Genomic DNA, 24,843 nt, shown 5'->3' on the forward strand with positions numbered 1-24,843 from the left:
AGAAGGAAGGTAAAGGCAGGTGGCTACGTTTTTGTGCTGGGAAGATTAAATTACATTAGGTTTGGGGTACAATAAGATATGTGTAGTAAGTTTCACTGGGAGAAATAAGCAAGGATTTTTCTCTGCCAGACTGCACAACTCCAGGAGCACTCCTCACATGGTGTTTTATGAGAAAAGCATCCCTCGAAGCACAGCACCATTTATAGGGATTATGATGTGAATGAGCCTCCTAGAGTCCACAGCACAGCTAGTAGTGCAGAAACCTTTGGAATAGTAATAGTTTTAATTTTCATGTAAATTACTCGTAATTTTCTTTTCCTTAGAAATTCATCTAAAATTAACCTTTTCGTTCAGTTGATGCTACAGCAAGTGTCTTTTCTCAAAGTTTTCATAGTACTCATGGCACTGTTATCAAAAGTTCATTTATTAGTTATTTTCCCCTACCAGCCCTGTGCTCTGGATCTCTTTCATCCCTGTACCGATAGTTTTGAGTACAGTGTCTGGCACAAGGAAGTATTCAGTAAATGTCTCCTGAATTAAAAGTAAATTATTCTCCATGAGATATACCCAATTGCCTTGCATTTTTTTCTTCCTAATTTTAATTTGTGTCAATTTAGTTCACAGAGAATGGATTGTGCTCCTATTTATTAAATTAAATATCTGCTTGAACTAGCATATTAAAATTAAGCTTAGTTAAATCTCAATTTCCTGTGATCATTATATAAGTTGCTCATTGCTGTGCCTCACATTAGCTTGGTTTAATGGTTAGGTAGCAATTAACATGAATGCTTAATGACCACTTTCCTATTCTGATATATTACTAATGATAGTTACAGTTTAAAGTGCTTGAGGGTCAATTATAAATGCTCATAATATGCCTCTCCTTCTGAACGATAGTACATTCTTACACCTAAGAATATGATAAGTACTCCAGACCTGTGTAGGAAGAATGTCGGTCTACAGAAGCTCAGGAGTCTACAATATTAATCCTTCAGTTATCTCAAATCACCTAAACTATTTCTGAAATTTCTACATCATCATCAACAATGCAAAAAAGATGTCTTTAAAATGAGACCTAAAGCCTGAGCATTTTGTAAAAACAGAAAAGGAGATACAGTTTTGAGAAACTATCACTGTCTCTTACTCACGGGAATGTATGAGATGAGGCAACAGATCTCTCCGCTGCTTCCCTATCTCTCTCCCTTTCAGTTTGCCTATAGCCATCCTGCTTTTTTTGAGGCCATTAAACTTTGTTTTCTTCCAGATACAATTCTTTTATTCTAAAGTAGCTGGTAAAGTCAGTAGATGTTTATTATATAAAGTGAGTCACTGGACAAAATTTCTCTCTTACAATATTATGTGAAAGTTCAGACATAGTAATAGAGCCATCAGAGGCCTTTTTTATATTTTCATGTATTCTTAATTCATGTAATAAAAAGCTAAAGTGAAGCTCTGGAGTTGGATTGCTCTTATCATTGTACACGTTAAGCTTTCTTTGTAAACATTTTTATGAGTATGTTCAAATTTAATTGTAACCTTTGCCATCTTCTGGGCTCTAACCGTGCATCAGCTTTTTTTTCTTTTGTTCTCACAACAGAGAGTACAGTGTCTATGATGAATATTCTATGATGATTATCAATATATTATTTAGGTCAAAACAATATGTGTTTTAATTTGTTGAATTATTTAGCCTATCTGGTCATTCTAGAATTAAGATAATTGTTACATGAAAAAGAAAACTAGAATACAGTTGACATTTTATTAGAATACTTCAACAAGTAGAGCCAAAATTTAATAGTTCTTGACATGATGATTTGTTGATAACATGTTCAGCAAAACACTTCAAGAAGATAATTTGCACAGGCTAACCTCACGGAGGACAATGAAAGACAAAGAAGAATAGGCCGTCATTTTGGAATCAAGCAAATAAGTTCAAAATCTAAAAAATGTGAGTCAGAGAGATCCTAGTTACTTTAGAAATTAAAATTCTCTGGAAAGTTGCACTGAATGCAACTCAAACAAAAAATGAAAGTGTAGCTCTTCCATGTCTACTTCAGCACCTACAATAGAGCAGGAGTTCAATAAATACTTAAGGGTTAATGTTGACTGAATAAGGAGGAACATAGCTACAAACACCACTGCCACCACAAAAGTGAGCTGCAAATGAGATTAAACTGTTTTATTTAATCTCAAAAACTGAATGGGAAGAAGTTGGTTGCCTTTAAAAACGTATCCCAGAATGGGTACTGATGATAATCATAATTTTGGGGCCACTTTGTTATACTTTTTATTCATGCATGAATTCAGCATTTTATTATAAGTACTGAAGTGATATTTAATTATAGAGTTAAAAATTTTTTTAAAATGGCAAATGACTTACAAGTAGAATATTTGTTTATACTTGATTAAACTGTTTTGGTCATTATGTATCATTTCACTCCTTGCCTTTGAATAAAGATACTCATTTTCATTTACTCTTAGCACACTTCAAGAAATGTAATTAAAAGATGATGAGTAACCAAGATACTGTGTACTGGGAATGTGGAAATATTTACTTTCTGTGGAGTGTGAATTAGTCAGATATGCAGATTTTGTGTAACATAGATAAGAATTTTCAGTAAAATCTCAAGCAGTTGGATGGTTGAACATTAATAATTTGTTGCTCATTCAAGTAACTGTTTTCAAGCTCCATTCACCATTTCCCTATACCTCAAATGAGTGACTCACTCAGATTGATAGTCTTATTAAGAAAGCCATTCCGATGAATATCTTAAGCTTAATTTATATGAAAGGCTTTTTTAATTGAGGTATAATTGACATACCATATTATATTTGTTTCAGGTATATAACAGAATGACTTGATATTTGCATATAATGTGAAATGATCATGTTTGCTTTCCCCTGTCACCATATGAAGTTACGTAGTGTATGCAAATAATATTATTAATTACATTTACCACAGTATACATTACATCTCCATGACTTATTTATTTTATGATTGGAAACTTGTACCTCCTGACTTCTTTCTATACACCCCTCAGCTCACCTCCCCTCCAGCATCCACCAGTCTTTTCTCTGCATTTATGAGTTTTGTTTTGAAAATTTGTTTATTTGTTTTTTAGGTTCACATATAAGTGAATTCACACAGTATTTGTCTTTGACTTATTTCATTTAGAGTAATAGTCCATCCATGTTGTCACAAATGGCAAACTTTCACTCTTTTTTTTTTTGTCTGAGTAGTATTCTACTATGTGTACGTGTGCATATATATCTATATATCTATAAACATATATAGATATATATAGTCTTCTTTATCTATTCACCCACTGATGGACACTTTGGTTGTTTCCATATCTTGACTAATGTGAATAATACTTCAGTGAACATAGAGATGCATATATCTTAAATTAGTGTTTTCATTTTCTTAAGATAAATACTTAGAAGTAGAATTGTTAGATCATGTTGTTGTTCTCTTTTAACTTTTTGAGGAGCTGCCATTCTGTTTTCATGGTGGCTGCACCAGTTTACATTCCTACCAGCAGTGCCCAAGGGTTCCCATTTCTCCACATCCTCACCAACACTTGTTATTTCTTATCTTTTTGCTAATATCCATTCTGACAGGTGGGAGGTGCTATCTCATTGTAGTTTTGATTTACATTACCCTGATGATTAATGATGTTGAATATGTTTTCATGTAGCTGTTGGCTACCTGTATGTCTTCTTGGAAGAAGGGTCTATTCAGATCCTTGGCTTATTTTTTAATAATTTTGTTGTTATTGTTGTGTTATAGGAATTCTTTATGTATTTTGGATATTAACCCCTGATTATGTATATGATTTGCAAATATCTTCTTCCATTCAGTAGGTTGCCTTTTTATTTATTTTGGTGATGATTTCCTTTATGGTGCAGCTTTTCATTTTGATGTGGTCCCAATTGTTTATTTTTGCTTTTGTTACCATTACCTTTGAAGTCAGATTCAAAAATATATCACCAAAAGTGATGTCTTGAGCTTACTGCCTATGTTTTCTTCTAAGAGTTCTATGGTTTCAGATCTTACATTCAATCCTTTAATCTATTTTGAGTTAATTTTTGTGTATGGTATAAGATATTGGTCCCATTTCATTCTTTATGTGTGGCTATCAGTTTTCCCATCACCATTTATTGTATGCATTATCCTTTCTCCATTGTATATTCTTGTCCCATTTGTCATAAGTTAATTGAGTATATATGCATTGGCTTATTCCTGGACTCTATATTCTGTTCCATTGATTTGTGTATCTGTTTTTATGCCATACCAGTCTGTTTGATTACTGTAGCTTTGTAAAAGCAAGGAATATGTTGCCTCTAGCTTTGTTCTTCTTTCTCAAGATTGTTTTGGCTATTTGGAATATTTTGTTGTTCCATACACATTTTATTATTATTTGTTCGATTTCCATTAAAAATGCCATTGGAATTTTGATAAAGGCTGCATTGAATCTATAGATTTCTTCGGGTAACACAGGTTTTTTAACAGTCTTAATTCTTCCAATTCATGAGCATTGAATATCTTTCCATTTATTTGTGTTTTCCTCAGTTTCTTTCATCAGTGTCTCATAGTTTTCAGTGCACAGGTCTTTTACCTCCTTGGTTAAATTTATTCCTAGATCATATTGCATTCTTTTTGATGCAGTTGTAAATGGGATAGTTACCTTAATTTTTCTTTTTGCTAGTTTGTTTTAAGAGGATAAAACAGCAGATTTTTGTATATTGATTGTATGTTGCAACTTTGCCAAATTTTGTTATTAGTTCTAAGACTCTTGGTTCAGTCTTAGCATTTTCTATATAAAATCATCCCACCTACAAATAGAGATAATTTTACTTCTTTCTTTCTGATTTGGATGTATTTTACTTCTTTGTCTTCCCTAATTGCTCTGATTAGGATTTTTAATACTATGCTGAATAAAAGTGGTAGGAGTGGGTGTCCTAGTGATGTTCCTGATCATAGAAGAAAAGCTAAAATCTTTTCACTTCTGAGTATGATGTTAGTTTTGGCTTGTTATATATAGCCTTTATAATGTTGATGTATATTTTCTCTATATATGTTTTGTTGAGTTTTTATCAGACATGGGTATTGAATTTTTCTCAAATGTTGTTTCTGCATCTATTGAGATGATCATATGTGACTTTCATCCTTCATTTTGTTAATGTGGTGTAGGATGTTGATTGATCTGTAGATGTTGAACCATCCTTGCATCCCTGGATAAATCTCACTTGACCTTGGTGTATAATCTTATTAATATATTGTTGAATTTGATTTGTTAATATTGTGTTAAGAAATTTTACATCTGTGTTCATCAGGAATATTGATCTACTGTGTGTGTGTGTGTGTGTGTGTGTGTGTGTGTGTGTGTGTGTGTGTGTTTGGTGTCTTTCTCTAATTTTGGTAGCAGGGTGATGCTGGCCTTGTGAAATGAGTTTAGAAGGAGTCCCTCCTCCTTGATTTTTTTGGAGAGTTTGAGAAGGATAGGTATTAAATCTTTGAATGTTTGGTAGAATTCACCGGTGAGGCCATCTGGTCCTGGACTTCTGTTTGAGAGTTTTTTGATTTAATCTTCTTGCTGGCAATTGTTCTATTCAGATTTTCTATTTATGATTTTGTCTTAGAAGATTCTATGTTTCTGGGACTATGTCTGTCTTCTATGTTATCCAATTTGTTGGCATATAATTTTTCATAGTAGTCTCTTATGATCCTTTGTATTTCTTCAGGACCAGTTGTAACTTCTCTTTTATTTCTGATTTTATTTATATGACCCCCCCTTTTTTTTCTTAGTTAGTCTAGCTGAAGTTTGTAAGTTTTGTTGGTAACCAGCTCTTGGTTTCATTGATCTTTTCTGTTGTCTTTTTAGTCTTTATTTCATTTATTTCTGCTCTAGTCTTTATTTCCTTAATTCTACTAACTTTGGGCATCATTTGTTCCCCTTTTTCTTACTCATTTAGGTGTAAAGTTAGATGGTTTATTTGAGAATTTTCATATTTCTTGAGGTAGGCCTGAACTTCCCTCTTAGAACTACTTGTGCTACAACCCAGATTTTAGTATGCTGAATTTTTATTTTCATTCATCTCAAGGTATTTTTTAATTGATTCTATAAGCCCCGTAATACAGATCTCATTCTTCTTAATGTTTTTAAGACACTTTGTATGGACCCTTTAAGCTGTTTTCACTTTTTGAACTTTTTTGTTCTTTTTGTGCTGTGTTTGGGTGAGATCTACTGCCTTTGTCTTCCAGGTCACTGATCTTTTCTTCTGCATCAGGTGGTCTGCTGTTGAACCACTCTCGTGTATTTTTCAGTTCAGTTATTTTATTCTTCAGATCTGTATCTTCTGCTTGGTGCTCTCATATATATATATACACATACGTGTGTGTGTGTGTGTGTGTGTGTGTGTGTGTATATATGTATGTTTATATATATATATAATCTCCTTGTTGGATTTCTTGTTCCTTTCATCATTCTTCTTCTGAGATTGGTAAGTATGTTAATGACCATTACTTTGAAGTCTTTATTAAGGAAATTACTTATCTCCATTTCATTAACTTTTTTTTTCTGTGGTTTTATTTTGTTCTTTCATTTGGAACTTATTCTTCTGTTTCCTCACTTTGCTTGGCTCTCTCTATTTCTGTGTATTAAACAAAACGGCTATCTCTCTCTGTCTTAAAGAAGTGATCACAGAAAGATGGCAGGTATTTCAGTGCCTTGGGGTTAGAGCCTTCACAGAACTGTCTTTGATTGTTTCAGTCCCATGGAGACCAGAAATGCAAGCTTCCATGGCCACCAGAACCAGGTGTTCAAGTGACAGGCCCTGAAAGGACTACCTGCACCTGTTGCCTTTAATGGGGCATAAGGGAGTCTGCCCTTTGGGTTTTAGCAGGGCAGGGCTATGGGGAAGCACCAGGCTGGGGCATGCCCACCTGCTGGGTTTAGCTAGTCAGGGTTGAGGGTCAGTGCAGTCAGTGATGACAAGGTAGAGGGAGAGTGCAAAAATTACACCCACCAGCACCTTTGTTCCTGGAGAGAGTTCCAATAGGCCTCTGACCCTCCAGAGATGCTTTAAGAGTAGGCAGTGAATCTTCTTCATATATTGTTAACCATTTTTCAAACTATTGCTTTCGTGTTGGGTCCCAGGGCAAATGAAACTGTGCAAACACTTTAAGTTAGAAATCTCAGTTTCCTATGGCCCTTTGGGTGTCCTGGATATAAGACTTTGGTTTTCAAACCAGACTTTGGGGGTTTGTATCTCTGGTGCAAGTCCTAATGGTTGGAGTCCCTGATACGGGGCTTGTGCCCTTTGCTTCTCAGGAATATGCTTTTTATTTGTGAGATCCCTTCCACTTGTGGGTGTCCACACTGGGGACAGGGTTTTTGGCAAGACCATGTCTCTGCATCTCCTACCCATCTCAGTGTATCCCTTTTATCCTTTGTTGTGGAGGAGCTGTTCAGCTCGTTTTCACATTTGTTTTTTTTTCAGAGAGAATTTTCTATATGTAATTGTAGATTTGGTGTGTCCATGGGAGGAGGTAAGTTTAGAGTCTTCCTATGCTGCCATCTTGAACTGCCCACCCTAAGTTTTGTGTGTGTGTGTGTGTGTGTGTGTGTGTGTTTTATAATTTCCCTATTTACATTATTCAGATCCATTTAACTCGAGTATTTTGTCATTTAGAGTAATAACTCATCAATCCGTTAGTGCAACCTTTCTTTATGTTACTTTTCTTAGTGCTATGAAATGTGCTATTTTGAATCACTGAAATGTTATAAACCACCAGATTGCTAATTGCTTTGGATGCTGTGAAAAATAATTACTCCACATTATTTTTGATATTTAATTGACAGTGTAATGCATTTAACTAAAGACCTGCCATAAACTATTTCTAATTACTGAGGGTGGTGGAGTGGAAAAGTAGGCTGTAAAAGTTTACAAGGGAAACAATGTTTTCTCCATTACACTAAAAAGTCATTGTTGATAATACTTTTTCAGAGTTGAAAAACAAAAACAAAAACTTCCCCAATGGAAAATTCTAGAAAGCTAGGAAGAATTGTAGAATACTTTTGCTCAGGATATAGTAGGGAAATTTTTTAAATTAATAAAATGTACTGGTGATGGGGTGATGTACGTCATATACTACCCTTACCATGTTTGCACTAAAATTTCTCCTTCTTCAGTTGGCAGAACTTTATGAGGGAGATAATCATGCCACTGCCAGAATGAATAATCTTTATCACTGACTGGTGTTCAATTTATTTTGCATCTGTAGAACATTCATCTGAAAAGCTCTGCCTAATTTTATATGTCATTGAAATATGTAGATATATCAGAAAGTGGAATTGTTTTTAGCTCCCAAGGTAAGAATTCATGTTATAAAGTAATTCTTGAAAATAACACTTAGAACCTGATTCAAGGAATTCCAACAGTCTAGAAGTGTCACAGATTGGTGTATAAAAGATGTTAGGCTCTTTGAATAGATATGTACTGTTTTCATTCCCTAGTATCTTTGGAATGATATTAAAAATCAGCATAATCTTTTCTTCCCCATAACTTCTGACTAAATTAAAATGTCTCCATTGGTATGTCATTAAATTGCTTATTTAATTTCAATTATGTACATTTTCCAAAAACAGACAACTAAAATAAGTGACCTGTTTCAGGGAATGTAAATTATTTTCAGAATTTCAGAAATTGAAAAGGGATAAGAGGAAGGAGAAAATGCTGGGCTGGTGTGAAGCGATAGCCCGTAACCCTCACAGAATTCCAAACAACACGCGAACACCTGAGATCTCAGGGGATTTGGCTGATGCCTCACAAACCTCCACATTGGTGAGTGAAAAGTTATTTTTCCTCAAAATGGCTTGTATGTAAATGGAATGCTAAGGAAATGTGGAAAGGGATAACTTTTATGTAAACATTATTCCTGTTTACAGTAATATTTACATTTGCATTATATTGTTCATATAGATAATTTATATTAATAAAAATGTCTAATGTCATATACTATGAGAGCTTAATTCAGATAAAACAACAGTTTCTTTTTCTTTGTATTTCTTTGAGCCTTGCCCTCTATGTTAGTGACCTTAAGTAATGGAATCAGTGGAGGAAAATGAGTACAGAATTATCCAAAATTAATGAAAAATCAGAATCAAGCCTTCTGTGTTTTCCTATATATATTCTAAAGATCTCTGAAAAGGTTATTAAAATTATAATTTTATACAAATTTGTGAATTAAGTAATAACAAAAATAATTTGAAGACCCAATCAATAACACACTCTTCCATATTTTGTTTTCTGCGTAACTTATATAGCCAGCTGCAGCTAGCCATTGTTTCCCAGTGATTAGGAAGAGAGAACTCATTAGCAAAAGGGGTTTTATGCATTTTGTTTAGATTTGGCTGCAACATTCTTCATTTTGATTTAAAGAAGACAAATTCCATTCAGTCTGTAAGTTTTAAATTGACATGTTAGATATATTTTAATTATTGTTTTGCCATTTTGTATGAACACAAGTGTTTTCATTAGCCTGATTTATTAGTTGTTGAACATATAATTAGATATAAGCAATGATTTTACGTTTAATTTTTACTCTAGAATTATTTGCTAAGTTCCACTATTTTAAATAGAAATAATGACCTCGAGTAAACAGTATTGAGTGAATATCAAGAGAAACCGCCTGAAGGAGTGGGCATTCAGTTGACAAGATAGAAGCGAGAGCTTCCTTACATTCCATCATCTTAGATTGTGAAGAGAGGGCTGATGGTATGAAGAAATGTATGTAATGTCATGAAATAGTCAAAGTTCTGATGAATAATTTTTTTGGAATTATCATCTGCATTGGTTTATCTCACTCTAACATGATGTTTTGTAAATTATTATTTTCAATAAAATTGCATGACATGAGTTAACACCATTTAAAAATGTGTTACACGATGTTTATACATAAAGCTGGACTTTGTCAGGTATCATACAAAGGGTAAAAATTTTAAGATAAAAATAATTACTTCTGTGCTCTTATTAGGATGACTTTAGTGCTTAATTTCTATTTCATAGAACCATAGATCAAAACCACAAAAATTCTTGAGTAAATATTTGGTCTGGCTTTCTCCTCTAATTGGGTAACCTAATATTAGCGTAATTTTCCAGATGTGGACTATGGCCCAGAGAAATTAATTGACTTTCCCTGTGTCACTTAGCTAGTAAATGATAAAAAGATTGCTATAAGCCAGGTTTCTCAAGGCAAGGTTTTATTTTACTATACCATGCTGCCTCACTTTCTTGATGACATTTTCTTCTCATCCAGATACTTTTAGGAGAAGGAAAACTCATCAAGTTACCAATTTAATAAATCCAGTAATTCATATTTTAAAATCCAATGCCATACTAGGTGGATAGCCTCTAGCCATTGAAACATAATTTCAACATCTGTTTCTTAACATAGAAAAATGAAATATGTCTTTCTTATATCTTAGCCTATGTGTTTTAATCAGTTCTCCTTCACTGTCAAATGGTGACTCAAAGATACATACTCTTTTCATCTTTTAATGCTGCCTTCTTAAGGACATGGCTTCTTAGGTCCCTGAGGGAAAGGAAGAGACTGTGGGAGCCATTGTACATGTGGTATATGACCCGGCCTTGAATGTGTGCATATCCTTCTGTTGACAAAACTTAGTTGCATGGCCCTATCTGAACTGCAAGGGAGGCTGGTATAGGTTAGGAAGCCATATAACCAAGAAGAGCATATGGAGTTAAAGAGCACCCAGTTCCTCTCTGCCATAGACCTCCCTTCTGGTTGACAAATATTTAGGTAATGTTTCCACTCCCTCATGAAAAAGGATTATTACTTTCCAAGAGAAATAACAAAAGTATTTCAGTCACTGGATTCAGTTCAAGTCCATGAGCACTGGTTATTTATGGTCCTCATCAAATGATGATGATAGCAAATCATCTATGAATAGATAATCTGCATTTTGCAAACAGCTCCCAACATCCATATATGCCCAATATATAGGAGAGGAGTAGGACAAGGGAAACCACAATAATACTCGTGCTTGGAAAAAGAATCAGATACACATGGAAATCAGAGGTGAAATCCTGCTAAACAGGAAGAATCTTTGAATAGGCTCTGTCCCTGCTCCCTGGGGAGATCTTTGTTAGTGGTTCTCTCTGGCCTCTGGATGTCTCTCTGGAAAGTTCATTTTCTTTTATTCTCCTTGTCAATATTTAAAGTGCCTAATGAGGGTTGTATACCCTTAAAATATTTTTTTCCTATTTTGGGAAAATTGTGGGACCAAGAGTTGTTTTAACTCTTAAATATTTCAAAGTTTGTATTTTTGGGATCATGGTCTTTGAGTACTACAATTTTCAGAAATCTTCATAGGATTCTGATCAGTTTGCTTCCTCATAGTCCGTGTGCTTAAGAAAGTTCTTTCTGGGAAGCCCTTGACTTTCTCTTTTCTCATGCCTCTTTCTTAAGATAATATTATCTTGAAAATTAGTCTGGAGGACCACCGCCTTAACCCGATCTTTGTAAGGAGATACTTTGTTCAACTGAAAAGTTTTATTCAGTGTCGGCTCTAAATCTCATAAATGCCTTGAGTCACTTTATACAAATGTACATTTTTACTGTATCTTTGTTACTCAACATTTGCATTAAAGTCATATCCCATCATTTGGGGTTGAGAAGAAGCCAGACATTTTGTCCAATAAACCCTTAAACTTCTATAGTCTTTCTGTTCCCAGTCAGATCTGCTTTTATACTAGCCCCTGAGCTTCTTTTAACACTTTGCTGAATGTAGCCAATAATTGATAACATACATTATTAAGTTTTGTTTTTCAATCTATTTTGAGTGTTTCCAGCCCAGCAGGCCCACTGTTTGCCTCTCAAGTTAATTCAAACTGTAGTTTTGCCAAGAGTTTTGCCAGAACATCAAATAGATGGCTTTCTACTTTTGAAATTGGTTTCTTTGCCACCCACTGCCCAATCACTAAACAAACGCCATATACTTTAGATTTTTGCGATGGTAGTACAGGCTTTGGCTACCAATTTCTATATTTAGGTCGTTACAAAAGTTGGGGTACAAGAAGGAAAACAGGAAATAGTAATTCTAGCACAGAATGTAATATGAATATTTATTTAATCAGCTCTTGAAGGACTGAAAAAGTGTATGTGTTTAGTAACTGCAAGAAGTAACAACCATCCAGAGAGAGAACACTGGAAGGAGGAAGGAGTTATTTGAACCTAAAAGGCTGAAAGAGAATCCCCTCAGACTGCACCTTAGACTTTGAGAAGGGATGCTTCTCAGCTGATGTAGGAGACTTGAGTTCAGGGGAGGGACAATGAGGATCTTGGACCTGGATGCTGAAGGAGAAGCTCTTCTCAATCCTTAAATATTCAAGTGGAAGGAAGAGAAGATGGTGCAATAAGAATAGTTAGATGGGGGCACCTGGGTGGTTCAGTGGGTTAAACCTCTGCCTTAGGCTTACGTTATGATCCCGGGGTCCTGAGATCAAGACCCGCATCAGGCTCTCTGCTCAGCGGGGAGCCTGCTTCCCTTCCTCTTTCTCTGCCTGCCTCTCTGCCTACTTGTGATCTCTGTCTGCCAAATAAACAATAAATAAAAATCTAAAAAAAAGCAAGAATATTTAGATGGTGCAATAAAATGGTGCAATAAGAAACTTGGGCCCACTTTCCACTACTGACTTACAAAATCATTGCTGGGATGACACTAGCAGAAACAGGATAAGCAAGGAGAAGCAAATCCTTTTTCTCTCCCTGTCTTCTAGTTTCCATTAGCACTAGTATTGGCAGAAGCTGACCAAGAGGTAAATGTCAAAAGAACAATCTGATTTGAAGGCCCCTAGCTCCAGCGTCTTGAAGTGGATTATCGAAGACCTGATTTAGAGTTGAGTAGTATTATCTTAGTAATCTGTATAAAAAATTAAGAAGAAAAGCTTTAACAAATCAACTCTGAAATTTCAAAGGCTTAGCATTATTGAGCTTTGCTTTTGCTCATGACTCACTCTGATAAAGGTCATTTGACTCTCCGACAATGAATGGCAGGATCCCTACTCCTTCCATCTCTTGGGACTATTGTCTTAAACAAAGGACATCTGAGTTTATCAGATAACATAAGGGAAAGAATGAGTGGGTGACCATGGACATATCTGGTTAAGTCTGGAAGTGATGCATATCACTTGATGCCCTTGGCTGGAAATCAATGACATATTCCAGTGTATCTGTCAGAAGGATGGGGAATATGGTCTTGTATGACTGAAATAAGGAAATTGAGAGCACTTAACAAGCTTCTACCACAAATGCATTCCTTTGAGACGTAGCAGTTTTGTCCTATATTTCCATTTTGTACGCACATATTTTATTATTACTCCTCTGCTGTCATCCTGAGCATTTGAGGCTTTCCGGTACAGATACCCCATCTAAAGAAGATGGTGGTGATGAGGAGGAGGAGGAGAAGGGAGATGGCTGATTAGTAAGTGCTGAGAGTTTTCTAAATATTTAACACATATTCTCATTTTTAATACTCACAAGAGTCCGGTGAAGTAGGTATAACCATTATCTCTATTTTGGAAAGGAAACTGGATAAGTTGGATACAGAAACTGAGGCATAGAGAAATTTAAAAACCTACCCAAAGTGACCCAGGTAATATTGATGAGGCTGGGATTCCAGCAATCCAAACAGTCTAAATCTGGAGGGCCACTCTGTCATGTCTCCTCAAGTTGAGGGACAATAGTCATTATTTGAATTGTATGCATTTAGCTAAACACAAAGATTGTGAATGAGAGAATAATACAGGAGAGTGTGGCATAAAGACAAATAGGGCCTTCTGTTTATAAACTTATGGTTAAATGTGACTGTTAGATTATTCTTTGCTCTGCACTTAGTGACATATAAAAATGGCCATTTTTATAGCCATTTTCACCACTATGCTGTCAATAACTGACATAATTGAAAAGAGCTGTGTTTTTTTAGATTTTATTTATTTATGAGAGAGAAAGACAGAGAGAGAGAGAAAGTGCAGGAGCTAGGAGGAGGGACAAAGGGAGAGGAAGAGGGAGAAGCACACTCCCTGCTGGGCAGGAAACCTACAGGGGACTCCATCCAAAGATCCAGAGATCATGACCTGAGCTGAAGGCAGATGCTTAACCAACTTTGCCACCCAGTTGCCCCAGAATAGGTTTTTTGTTGTTGTTATGTTGTTTTGTTTTGTTTTTAAATCTATAAAGCAATTGAGATTACCTGCTTTTTAAATTCAGAAAATAATAATTTAGTGTAAATGTTTTAAATTGAATTTGAGGTTTGAGAGATTATGCTTATTAAGCAACTACGTTCACAGCTACACCATAGGGGTGGGAGAGCTCCTTCTATGACAGCTAGGGAAGAAATTTCTCTTTTAAATTTAATGTAACACAGTTTACATGTTAAAAATAAAAGCAAAGTGCCCTATACTGACTGTACCCTTAAGCAATATCCTGAATCAAATCAGAGTTTCAATATTAAATTTAAAATGAGAGTAATGGAGATCATAATAATCAGAAATAAAAGGGGAAGAATTTTATGAGTTGAAAAATATCTGTGGAAGACAAAATAAGGAGATCAAAAGTGTCATTTTTTAGGTAGTCAGCAATGACTCCAGAGAAAATTACTTTTCTATAATCAGTGATGAGTCTTTGAGGCTGTAAGTAGATTATCATTAAGTAGAGAAAAAGAACAAAGTGTCACTTGATGTATTTGATGAGGTGATTTGCCACTTTCAACCATGTATTTGTCAACTCAGGACACATTTTGCACCCTTGTATGTACATTTTTCAGGGTGAGGTGCTTGCAACTCTAGAATGGACTGAAGAGGGAAGACTAGATAAGAAAGCTTTCAAGGATTTATACATCTGTGTGTAATATATTTATAAAGCTGTGTAATTTTCAAAGCAGTCTTTATGTCCATTGTTTCATTATAGCTTACAACAATACTGAGATACAATACAAATTTAATTATTCAAATAGGTAATGATGTGGAGATGTTCTTAAGAGTTTTGGGTAATTCACTTCAAATCATAAGGCCACAGATCTTCTAATTTCTAGGTTATTTATATACTACATCCATTATGAGAAATTGATACTATTGTTTACATTATTCAAGAGAAAATATCCTAACTCAGAAAGATTAAATAATTTGTCTCAGACTTACCAGTCTGATTTTTTTCTGATTTTAAATCTTAAGATTTTTCCAGTTTGCTATAAAGCTCTCTAAAAATAAGACCTATGCAACTAATGAATTTTTGAACACTATATCAAAAACTAACGATGTACTGTATTTTGGCTAATTGAATTTAAATTTAAAAAATAAATATAATTAATTAATTAATTAATTAAAAATACCCATTTAAAGAAGAAAATTTGCAGCTACTGGACAAAGTAATTCCTTGCACAGTCCGGTAAGTATTTATTAATAAAACATGCAGTTAAAAAGATTCATGTTTCATTGTATCATAATCTTTTATTTTCAAAATAGGACAGTTTTGTTGAAGGTTAAATTTCCATACTTATTAAGCTTATGAAAAATCAGAAATGAAAATGAAGCACTTTTATTTTTACTTTTTTTTTTTAAAGATTTTATTTATTCATTTGACAGACAGAGATCACAAGTAGGCAGAGAGGCAGGCAGAGAGAGAGGAGGAAGCAGGCTCCCCGCCGAGCAGAGAGCACGATGCGGGGCTCGATCCCAGGATGCCGGGATCATGACCTGAGTTGAAGGCAGAGGCTTTAACCCACTGAGCCACCCAGGCAGCCCTATTTTTACTTTTAAAAACATGTAAATAGAATTTATGTTTTAATTGAAGAATCATATCATTATCACATTTTTTGTTCTTCTTATTGCTCAGAGGCTCTACTATTATTTCCTTGGTTTTATATTAAACTAGCCCACTTGGATATTTGTGTAATGTAGAAAAAATCAGGACCTGAACTTAAGACTTTTTCATTTAGAATTCCATTCTTTATCATTTGGTGAATACTGACATCCCCTGGATATCAAATAGAAAATAAATGCATATAATTTGTATGATTCATAATAATTAATTAATGATAATAATATTAATTATGATTGGTTAATACTAATTGTTGATAATAATTGATGATAATTAATTACAATGATCTTGCAATTTAAATAAACAATAATATCACAAAAGAGCAAAATTTGATGAAAACAAAGGTAATAAGTCAGGTAGAGCTTTTGCTATAGAGAGATGAATATAACATTTTTTTTCCTTATTCTAAGCCAAAACATAAAAATGAGGTGGAGTGGATATTATTTGCTATGCCTACCCACATCCAGGTCTAGTAGGTTGAAGTCCTTTGTGTTAAAATCAACAAAATATTTTAAATTGTTTGCCTTCTATTCATAACATTCATCAGTAGAGTTGGTTAAAGTGATTAGAGTGTGTTGTATTGAATCTAATATACAATATTTAATCACCAAATTGGAGTGAAGAATTACATCCTTTTGATTATTGACTATAAAACTTGATTCAAGTTAACCGTTGATGTCAGCACAGATACTAGCATATCAAACTGAGGAGGAAAGTAATCTGCTTGATAAATTAGTAATTATGGCGGTGATGTTTATTATGTTATAGAAATGCATATGAGGGCCGTATATGTGATCTAGATTATATACCCCCAGTTTTTTTTTTTCTAGATATCTCCAAGGCTAGTTTCTTCATTTAGGACTTGGTGTGTCTATCCTAACAATGCTGATTAGCGTTGCTGCTGATATCACACCCAGTTATGCCACACCCATTCACTCCATGCCAATTCTGTGTTGCTTTTTTTCTCAGACTCATCTTTATCTGAAAATATTTATATAAATATAAATGTGTGTTGGTTTATTTTCTGTTTCTCTTCACCTGAATGTAAGATAAAAAAGGGAAGATCTGTCTTATTTAGCTCCATATCCCTGGTATTTGAAACATAACAGGAACTTAATTAAATTTTTGAAATGGATAAACAGCTTGAGCACAGAGCATGAACTAAGTGAAAGTGAGTTTTGTTTGTTTATAAAGCTCCATTAAGTGTAAAATCATATATTAAATCCCTTCTTTTTATTAGGAATGCCATATTCCTAGAGATATGGAAGAACCCATCTTAAAGATCAAACAATTCTGAGATAGTTTCTATGACCAAAATACATAAGTTCAAGCTTTGGAAACTAAAATCATGATTGTAAAAAATGCACTCTACTGAAATAAGATTCTGCCTTCAATAAGAATTTTAGTATTGGAGGTATTTTGTTCAACACATAGGCAGTAAAATGTAAATTTGTCCGTAATTAAAATATCACACTTACAATTAATATTTGCCAGAATCATTGTCCTCAGTTTCTTCCCAACTGTGTCCATCATTCACTTTTAGTTTTATCAGACAGAAGGAAATCATGCATCTGCCTATGGAAAATGGACTGGTATTGTCCCACAAACATTATCTCTCTTAGAAACCAAATAAAAGGGAAATAGAAAGAGGAACTTGATTATATTAAATTTCCCATTAAACCCACAGACTTATTTTCAACAGGCTCGCCTTACTTCTCTGAGCAAATGGGACAGTTGTTCACGTGCAGTGGTCTTTATGCATTCTGAAAATAGATTATGTCAGGAAAGAGAGAATTTGTAGAGTTTTTTTTACTTCATTTTCGTTTCCCTTTTAATTCTTTTTTATTTGATCATTTATCAGTTATTGTTTTTAATTGCTATTACAAAGCCTTTACTAAATACTGCCAAAGGCAATAGTGAATGAAATCTAAAATTTTATTAGAATAACTATAAAACACAAATGAGGGAAATTAAATGAAAGACATTATGCCTTTCAAGAGCTTTGATTTTTGTAAGAAAGTAAAATCATTAAAAATATATCCCAGTGGTTGTTATGGAAACAGATTCAATTGAAGAATGCAAAGGGGGAGATTGGTGCTTCAAACATCACACTAGGAAGAAAAATTACATTCACTGTGCAGCTTAAAGTGATGTATTAACTTTAATTGTATAGTTACTGAACAGTGTCAAAACATGATTATTCACAATAGTAATAATTGATCTAAAAATGCTCCTTATATGAAGAGATCTTTTCCTCTAAGGAGTAAATCATGAGATCATGTTCACAGCTGCTTGTTATCAAAATGTGTCACATCTGTCTGTTTAATTTAGATATAAATTAAATTGTGAGCTCCTCAGAAAGAAGTTGAATCTTCAATAGTCGTTGAATTCTATGATTGGTATAGTATTTAGAACACATTGATTTTCAAATATTTTCATTTCATTATGATGACCAGTGAGTAGAGTTGTGTATACCCAAATAGGAAAGGACTCTTGTGTGTATGTGGAATTGTGGCAAACTGCTTTTCTCCACTCACAAATGACACAGATGACAAAGATTTCTTCTCTGCCCTTGCTCTTGTGGGAGTGTTGTGCTTTCTAGAGGGGGGTAGGGAGGATAAATTGACTTGATATTTGTCAAGTCAGCTTGTTTTTGCCTCAGAATAAAAATTGCACCTGGAAATAAGTGGAACATGTCAGAGTAGGACTGAGGAATCCAGAGCTATTTCTGTGCAGCAGTCTTATTCAATCTTATTCAAAAGACAAGTAAGATAGAGGTCTTAGGTAAATTTATATCTCAAAACACAATAATTAATAATATAGTAGTTTTTAATGCCTTTTCTATGCTCAAGAGTTTAGATGTATCTCAAAACTTCATGGTAACTCTGAAGGTAGGTTTTGCTGTTCTTATTACACAGAGAAATTAAGGTTGAGAAAGATAGGAAGAGTGACAGAGCAGGATTCTGAGGTTCTACATGTTTCCAGTCTTTTATGCTACTTTGTAGAGAATATTTTATTCATATAAATATTTGGCAGGCAGTTACCTGACATAACATGACAATTCTTATCCTAGAACAACTTCTCTCTTTTTTAGGAAGATTTATTTATTTATTAGGAGAGAGAGTGTGTGTGTAAACTGGGGGAGGGGCAGAGGGAGATGGAGAAAATCCCAAGCAGACTCCATGCTGAATGTTGAGCCCAAGGACACGGGGTTTGATCTCAGGACCCTGAGATCATGACCTGAGAACATGACCTGAGATGAAATCAAGAGTTGGCTGCTCAACTGCCTGAGCCACCCAGTGCCCCAAGTAGTTTCTCCTCTAATCCACCATTACAGCTACTGCACTACCTAATGAATGAATTCATTGGTATTAAGGTTGTGAATTGTTGAGCTGTAGTTTGGGGCTCCAGAGCTGTCTGTTATTGTGGAACAAAACAAAGGGAAATGAATCACAGAGGAAATCAATGGTTCAGAACTGTTCACTTGGTTTAGAAGGTCTCTTCAATTATTCATTTAACTAGTATCTATTGAGAGTCAGCTGTGTACCAAGCACTATACTATGCAATAAATATTACTGGAGGAAAAAAAAGACATGGTGCTTAACCTCAATAACCTATTGAAGAAAACAATTAAATGGATAGGTCAAGAGTAGAATAGGACATACACAATGGGTATTAGAGGAGCCTTTAGATGGGTACCTAACCTGTTTGTGGAGGTTAGAGTTTTCCCCCAAAAACCCCTAAGAGTTGGTGATATAAAGGGGATGATGGAAAGGAGAGAGGAGAAAGGGGCATTCTAGGACTCTATGTAAATATTTATCGTGGAAAAATTAAACTTCTGTATTCTGTTTACTTTTAAAGACATATCATCTATTTGGTATAATAAGTAAGCAGAATCACCTTCAGGAACTGAGAGAAATCCACTTTAACTAATACTAAAGATTGTACTGTCCATAGGTTGTGGAATTAAACTACATATTTTTGTATAATTTATTCAGCCTTAATATGCAACAGTAGTCTTATATAGTAGGCTGTGGGAGCACTTCTAGTAAGTTAGTGGCCATTTGAAGGTAGGCTCCAATGAGCCTTCCCAGTGAACAGTGCAGAGAAGCTGTGTGTCAAAACATATTCTTTTGGGGAGGAAACATGTACATGTAAATGTATATGGATTTACTCACTTGGAAAAACAAAGAGTGGGAAAATAAGACTGTAACAGTTACTGTTTGTTGGACACATGGTATGTACCAGGCACTGTTCTGAGCCCCTGACATGTTAACAACTCATTTAATCCTCACTGTAGGACTGCATGAAATGAACAAAATCCCCATTTTGCAGAGGAAAGAGATAATTTGCCAAGTTTACCCTGCTACTAAGTCTTATTTGAGCACCCATGCTCAAATACACTTTTCTTTTCTTTCTAAGGTTTTATTTATTTATTTGAGAGAGAAACAAGAAGAACACAAGTGAGGGGAGGGGCAGAGGACATGGGAGAGGGACAAGCAGGCTCCACTCTGACCCAGGAGCCAGAAGCAGGGCTTGATCCCAGGACCCTGAGATCATGACTTGAGCCAAACTCAAACACTTAATCGACTAAGCCACCTAGGTGCCCCTCTAATATATTTTTCTATGCTGCAAAGAATATGCCCAGGGAAAGATAAAAACATTTACTTTATTAGAAATGAGTTTAATTGAGATTCACATTTAAATATGAATTTGTTGCACATTTCATTGAATACATTATATATTACATATCATAAAGAAAAGTAGATTTGAGAGAGAAAATTTTAATCTAATAAGAAAACATCATTTGATCTCTTTTAAATTAGAAGGTAGAATAAAATAAAAAATTTTTTTACGGAGAAGCAGACTTATTTTTAATCTTTGCCCTTCATTTCCTTGTGTGTAAAAAAATCAATGTATTATAGTAATATAAAGATTAGCAAACACATTGCATAAAGACTAGGTAAAAGAATGTGTTTTCTTAAACATTTTTCACTATTAAGCATGTCTCTGTAATACAAAGAATTAATCAAGCCAGTGGCGATGGACCTAATCCTAAACATTTCAGAAAATACAGTGAATAATGTGGTTCTGTTCTGGGCTCTAATAAAACACAGTGCACATAACTGCACTAATTTTTAAGTTTATTCTTACATTGAAGAGGTAATAACAACATCAGCAATGTTACACACACTGAATAGCGCTGGTTTGTCTCATCTCCACAGGTGAAATTACTCAACCCATGAAAACAGGACAACCAATTTTTGTTTGCATTCTCATCACTGTATGTGTAATAAAATTTGGTTGGTGTGATGATGTATCTGTGAAATTGACAAGTTGGTAACTGCAGTGTGAAAGCGATTTCATTTTTTATCTTTAAAGAATTACTGGATCGTTAAATTAAATTTTATTCCTGTAGGCTGCATTGAACACATAGAAACCAGGTGTCTTGGTTCCCATATCTGCATTTGAGTTGCTGGTTTCCAAATGTGGAGTCACAAAGCTGTACTTATGAATTATTCTACTTAATAATTACAGTTGACAATTACTAAGGTGGTATAAAAATAATTTAACAGCCCATCAACTGAAAGGTTGTTTTTAACCTAAGGGATTTGCCTCATATGTTGAACAGACATTTTCCTAGATAATAGTGTGCTAAATAGTTAAACCAAATTAATCCAACACAAGAGAATGTATTAAATGACCTTACCCTTTTCCCAAGAAATGTACTTGATATTTATTAGTATCCAAGTGGATAATCAATCAGTTATTATTATAGTTTTTAATATATATACAGAGTTATGCAACCATCAGTGTAATCTAATTTTAGAACACTTTCAGCATCCTCAAAGAAATTTTTATCAATCAGCAGTTACTCACCAGCCCTCCCTCTCATCTCCCAGGCTTAGGCAGCCACTAATCTACTTTTGTCTCTATAGATTTGTCTATTCTAGATATCTTGTACAAATGAAATTATACACTATATGGCCTTTCATGGCTTACTTCTTTTACTTAACATGATGTTTTATTTTTGTTTTGTTTTTGTTTTTGTTTTGAGAGAGAGAGAGGACACTTTCATGGTTGGAAGGGACAGAAGGACAGGGAGAGAACCTTAGGCAGGCTCCATGCCCAGCATGGTGCCGGATGGAGGCTCATTCTCTCTGAGATCATGACCTGAGCCAAAATCAAGAGTCAGATGCTTAATGGAAGAACAGAGAGCATTCTATATAATTACTCAGTTAGTAGTTAATTTGACAGGTTTTTGTCCAATTCCTATTTCTATTCTCTTAAAGTTACAACTTTTATGTGCATAAAACAAGATTGCCTTTCACATGCTCTTATTTCTGTGTCAAACATGAAATTAACTCAGGTGTGCTGATTTACAAGTACAATTCTTTTGTTGTGTTCTTGATGAAGAACATATGTGAAGTACAAAAACATGTTGCAACTTCTTTTTTTACTGTAACAAGACAATACATAAAATGGCTTGCGTTCATTGCCTTTTGCTTGTCAGAATGGTTGAAAAGCGGAGACAGGTCTCCTGGTGGCTTCCATTGCTCACCGAGGACATGGACCTGATGATGAAATTACAGTTCACTGTGTTTTCCTTCTAACTGGTTCAGGGAAGTTTTGACTAATGTTATACAAAGGTGTGCACAATAAACTGAAACACAATTTTCCACAGTAATTGTCTCCATTTCCATAGACATCTTTGGATTATATCCACTTTTTACAGTTTTTTTTTTAAATAAAATAACACGTTCCACCGCATGTTATTCTTTTTTAATATAAAAGTAGCCCAGATCACCAGTCTGAGGTAAAAATAATACATAGCATTTTGGGACAAACTTTTAGCTGAACTAGATGAAGAAAATTGAATCAAATTTTTCACATTTGGGACATTTTTACTAGACCTTTCTAATTTTGCCAAATGAGTTATAGTAACAATCAGAAAACAACTTCATTTTTTATGTCACAGTCACATTAGCTCATTTTATTCTCAAATCAGCTACATATATTGTGTGGGACAGATATTACCTCCAGTATACACACAAGAGAGCTTGAAGATTATGGAATTGATTCAGAGTCACACAACTCATCAAGGACAAAAGTAGCGCTGAAGTCATATAATCCTGACTTTTTACCTTGCTGAGTCCTAAATTCTTCTTTATTTCCATGAATTCTGTACCATTCTATATCTTTTTTTTTTTTTAAGATTTTCGTTCATTTATTTGACAGACAGAGATCACAAGTAGGCAGAGAGGCAGACAGAGAGAGAGAGGGAAGCAGGCTCCCTGCTGAGCAGAGAGCGATGTGGGACTCGATCCCAGGACCCTGGGATCATGACCTGAGCCGAAGGCAGAGTCTTTAACCCACTGCCACCCAGGCGCCCCTGTACCATTCTATATCTTTATGAAGGGCATTACATTTAACGATTTTCCCAAATTAGAAATTACATTTCTTCCTGTCATGTACCTCTGATCCCTTAGTCACTGTCTTGGTAAATATACCTCACATACACCTTTCCAATTTGTCCTTTCCTCAGTTTGTGCTTTCATGTATGCCCTGTAATATTTCATTGGTCTTGTAATTTGTCTTTCTGCTCCCAGGTCATACTGTTTCTAATCTGTTTTGAACTTTGCTTGAAAGTTGTCTTTCCAAAGCATAAAAGTAACCCAGTGTTCTAAAACCATCAATGGCTCAGTATTGTCTATAATACACTCCAAGCTTATTAGTATGATGTGTGAATGAGCACCCTCATGCTTAGCCTCTGTATTTACTAACATAAAATCCTTAGATAGTTCAAACTCTGCCACACCAAATAATTGTCATATAAATGCAAAAAATGTATAAATAAATAAATATAATAAAAGTAAAGACCACAGAACTGCTGAATGCTAGTTCACAGATTCTTCTCCTCCAGCTTATTTTCTATTATCTTCCACTGTCTTCATGGATGAGCTTTTGTGCTTCCTTTTCCCCTGGAACCTTTGAGCTATCCGTTTGGCATTTTATTATGCTTTACTTCTGTTTGGATTTGGATTTAGTAAATACCTGACTTTGGACTTGAGACTTGGCTTTAATCTAGCAGCTCCTTTCAGTATTGTGCCTAGAAAAGTCCCTAGGTTCTAAGACCAGAAAATTCAGTTGAGAAGTATCTGGCTTTCATTCCATTTATCAGTCAGGGTGCAGTACAGGAAACAGAACTACTCTGGGAGGTCAACTAAGATGGGAATTAAGTGGTTGGAAGGCCGAAGAATTTTTCAGCTGAGCTTCTTGGAAATACTTCTAGAACTATACCCTTGGCCTACCAAGGAGACTGCTAAGTCTGAGATCACTATTTGTCCTAGACCATGCTGGAGCAAGAACCCCCACCCACTATCACAACTGTCTCTCTGCATCTACAAAATGAATAGCAGATGCTTTACTGCTGCTGGGGAACCTTAACATTTTCACAACCTTGACTGAAAGAAAGCAACAAGTGGCACACAACCACCAGAAAGAAGACCACATTTCAACTTTCTTATATCTCAAGACAGTATGTAATCAATGGACCTAATTTGCATGAGAACCCTAGCTGCAAGGGAATCTGGAAAAAGCAGTTTAGCTTTATAAATCGAGAAGGATGGAGGGGTAGAGGTTGGATGAGCAGTCCAGGGTCTTCAGCGTCCTGCTTGCTCTGGCTTTCTGTGCTACTCCTCTCTTCCCTTCCTCTCCCTTCTGGACTTTTTTGTTTGTTTGTTTCAGGTACAGTCCAACACCTTTAGGCCAATTTGACACATCAATTTGCTGATTTCAGTGATAAAAATATGTCTATTAATGATAAGCAGAAAAAAAAGAAGAAATATTCTTAGATAATCTATGAAAACTTTTGAGTTTATCAGGCATTGTTAGATCTACTCTGCAGTTATCTTCCAAACAGTAAAACTGGTAAGAAACTG

At 34.9% G+C, this 24,843-nt stretch overlaps 1 protein-coding gene across 4 annotated transcripts in view; it reads left to right on the forward strand.

Moving 5' to 3' along the window:
- The window catches only part of MARCHF1 (membrane associated ring-CH-type finger 1), a gene marked incomplete at both ends in the record, with an annotated part of 451,661 nt that overhangs the window by 143,569 nt on the left and 283,249 nt on the right, over positions 1-24,843 (forward strand). The window contains one exon of one of the 4 annotated variants that reach the window (XM_080797423.1): positions 8,707-8,847. The exons of 2 other annotated variants lie outside the window; for them this stretch is intronic. In XM_080797423.1, coding sequence (XP_080653549.1) covers positions 8,707-8,847 — 141 coding nt within the window. Of the gene's footprint in view, positions 1-8,706; positions 8,848-24,843 lie in introns of those variants that run through there. One more of the 4 variants, XM_080797421.1, reaches the window with a different exon arrangement.

Source organism: Martes martes (genome assembly GCF_963455335.1).
Source record: "Martes martes genome assembly, chromosome: 2".
Lineage (NCBI taxonomy): Eukaryota > Metazoa > Chordata > Mammalia > Carnivora > Mustelidae > Martes > Martes martes.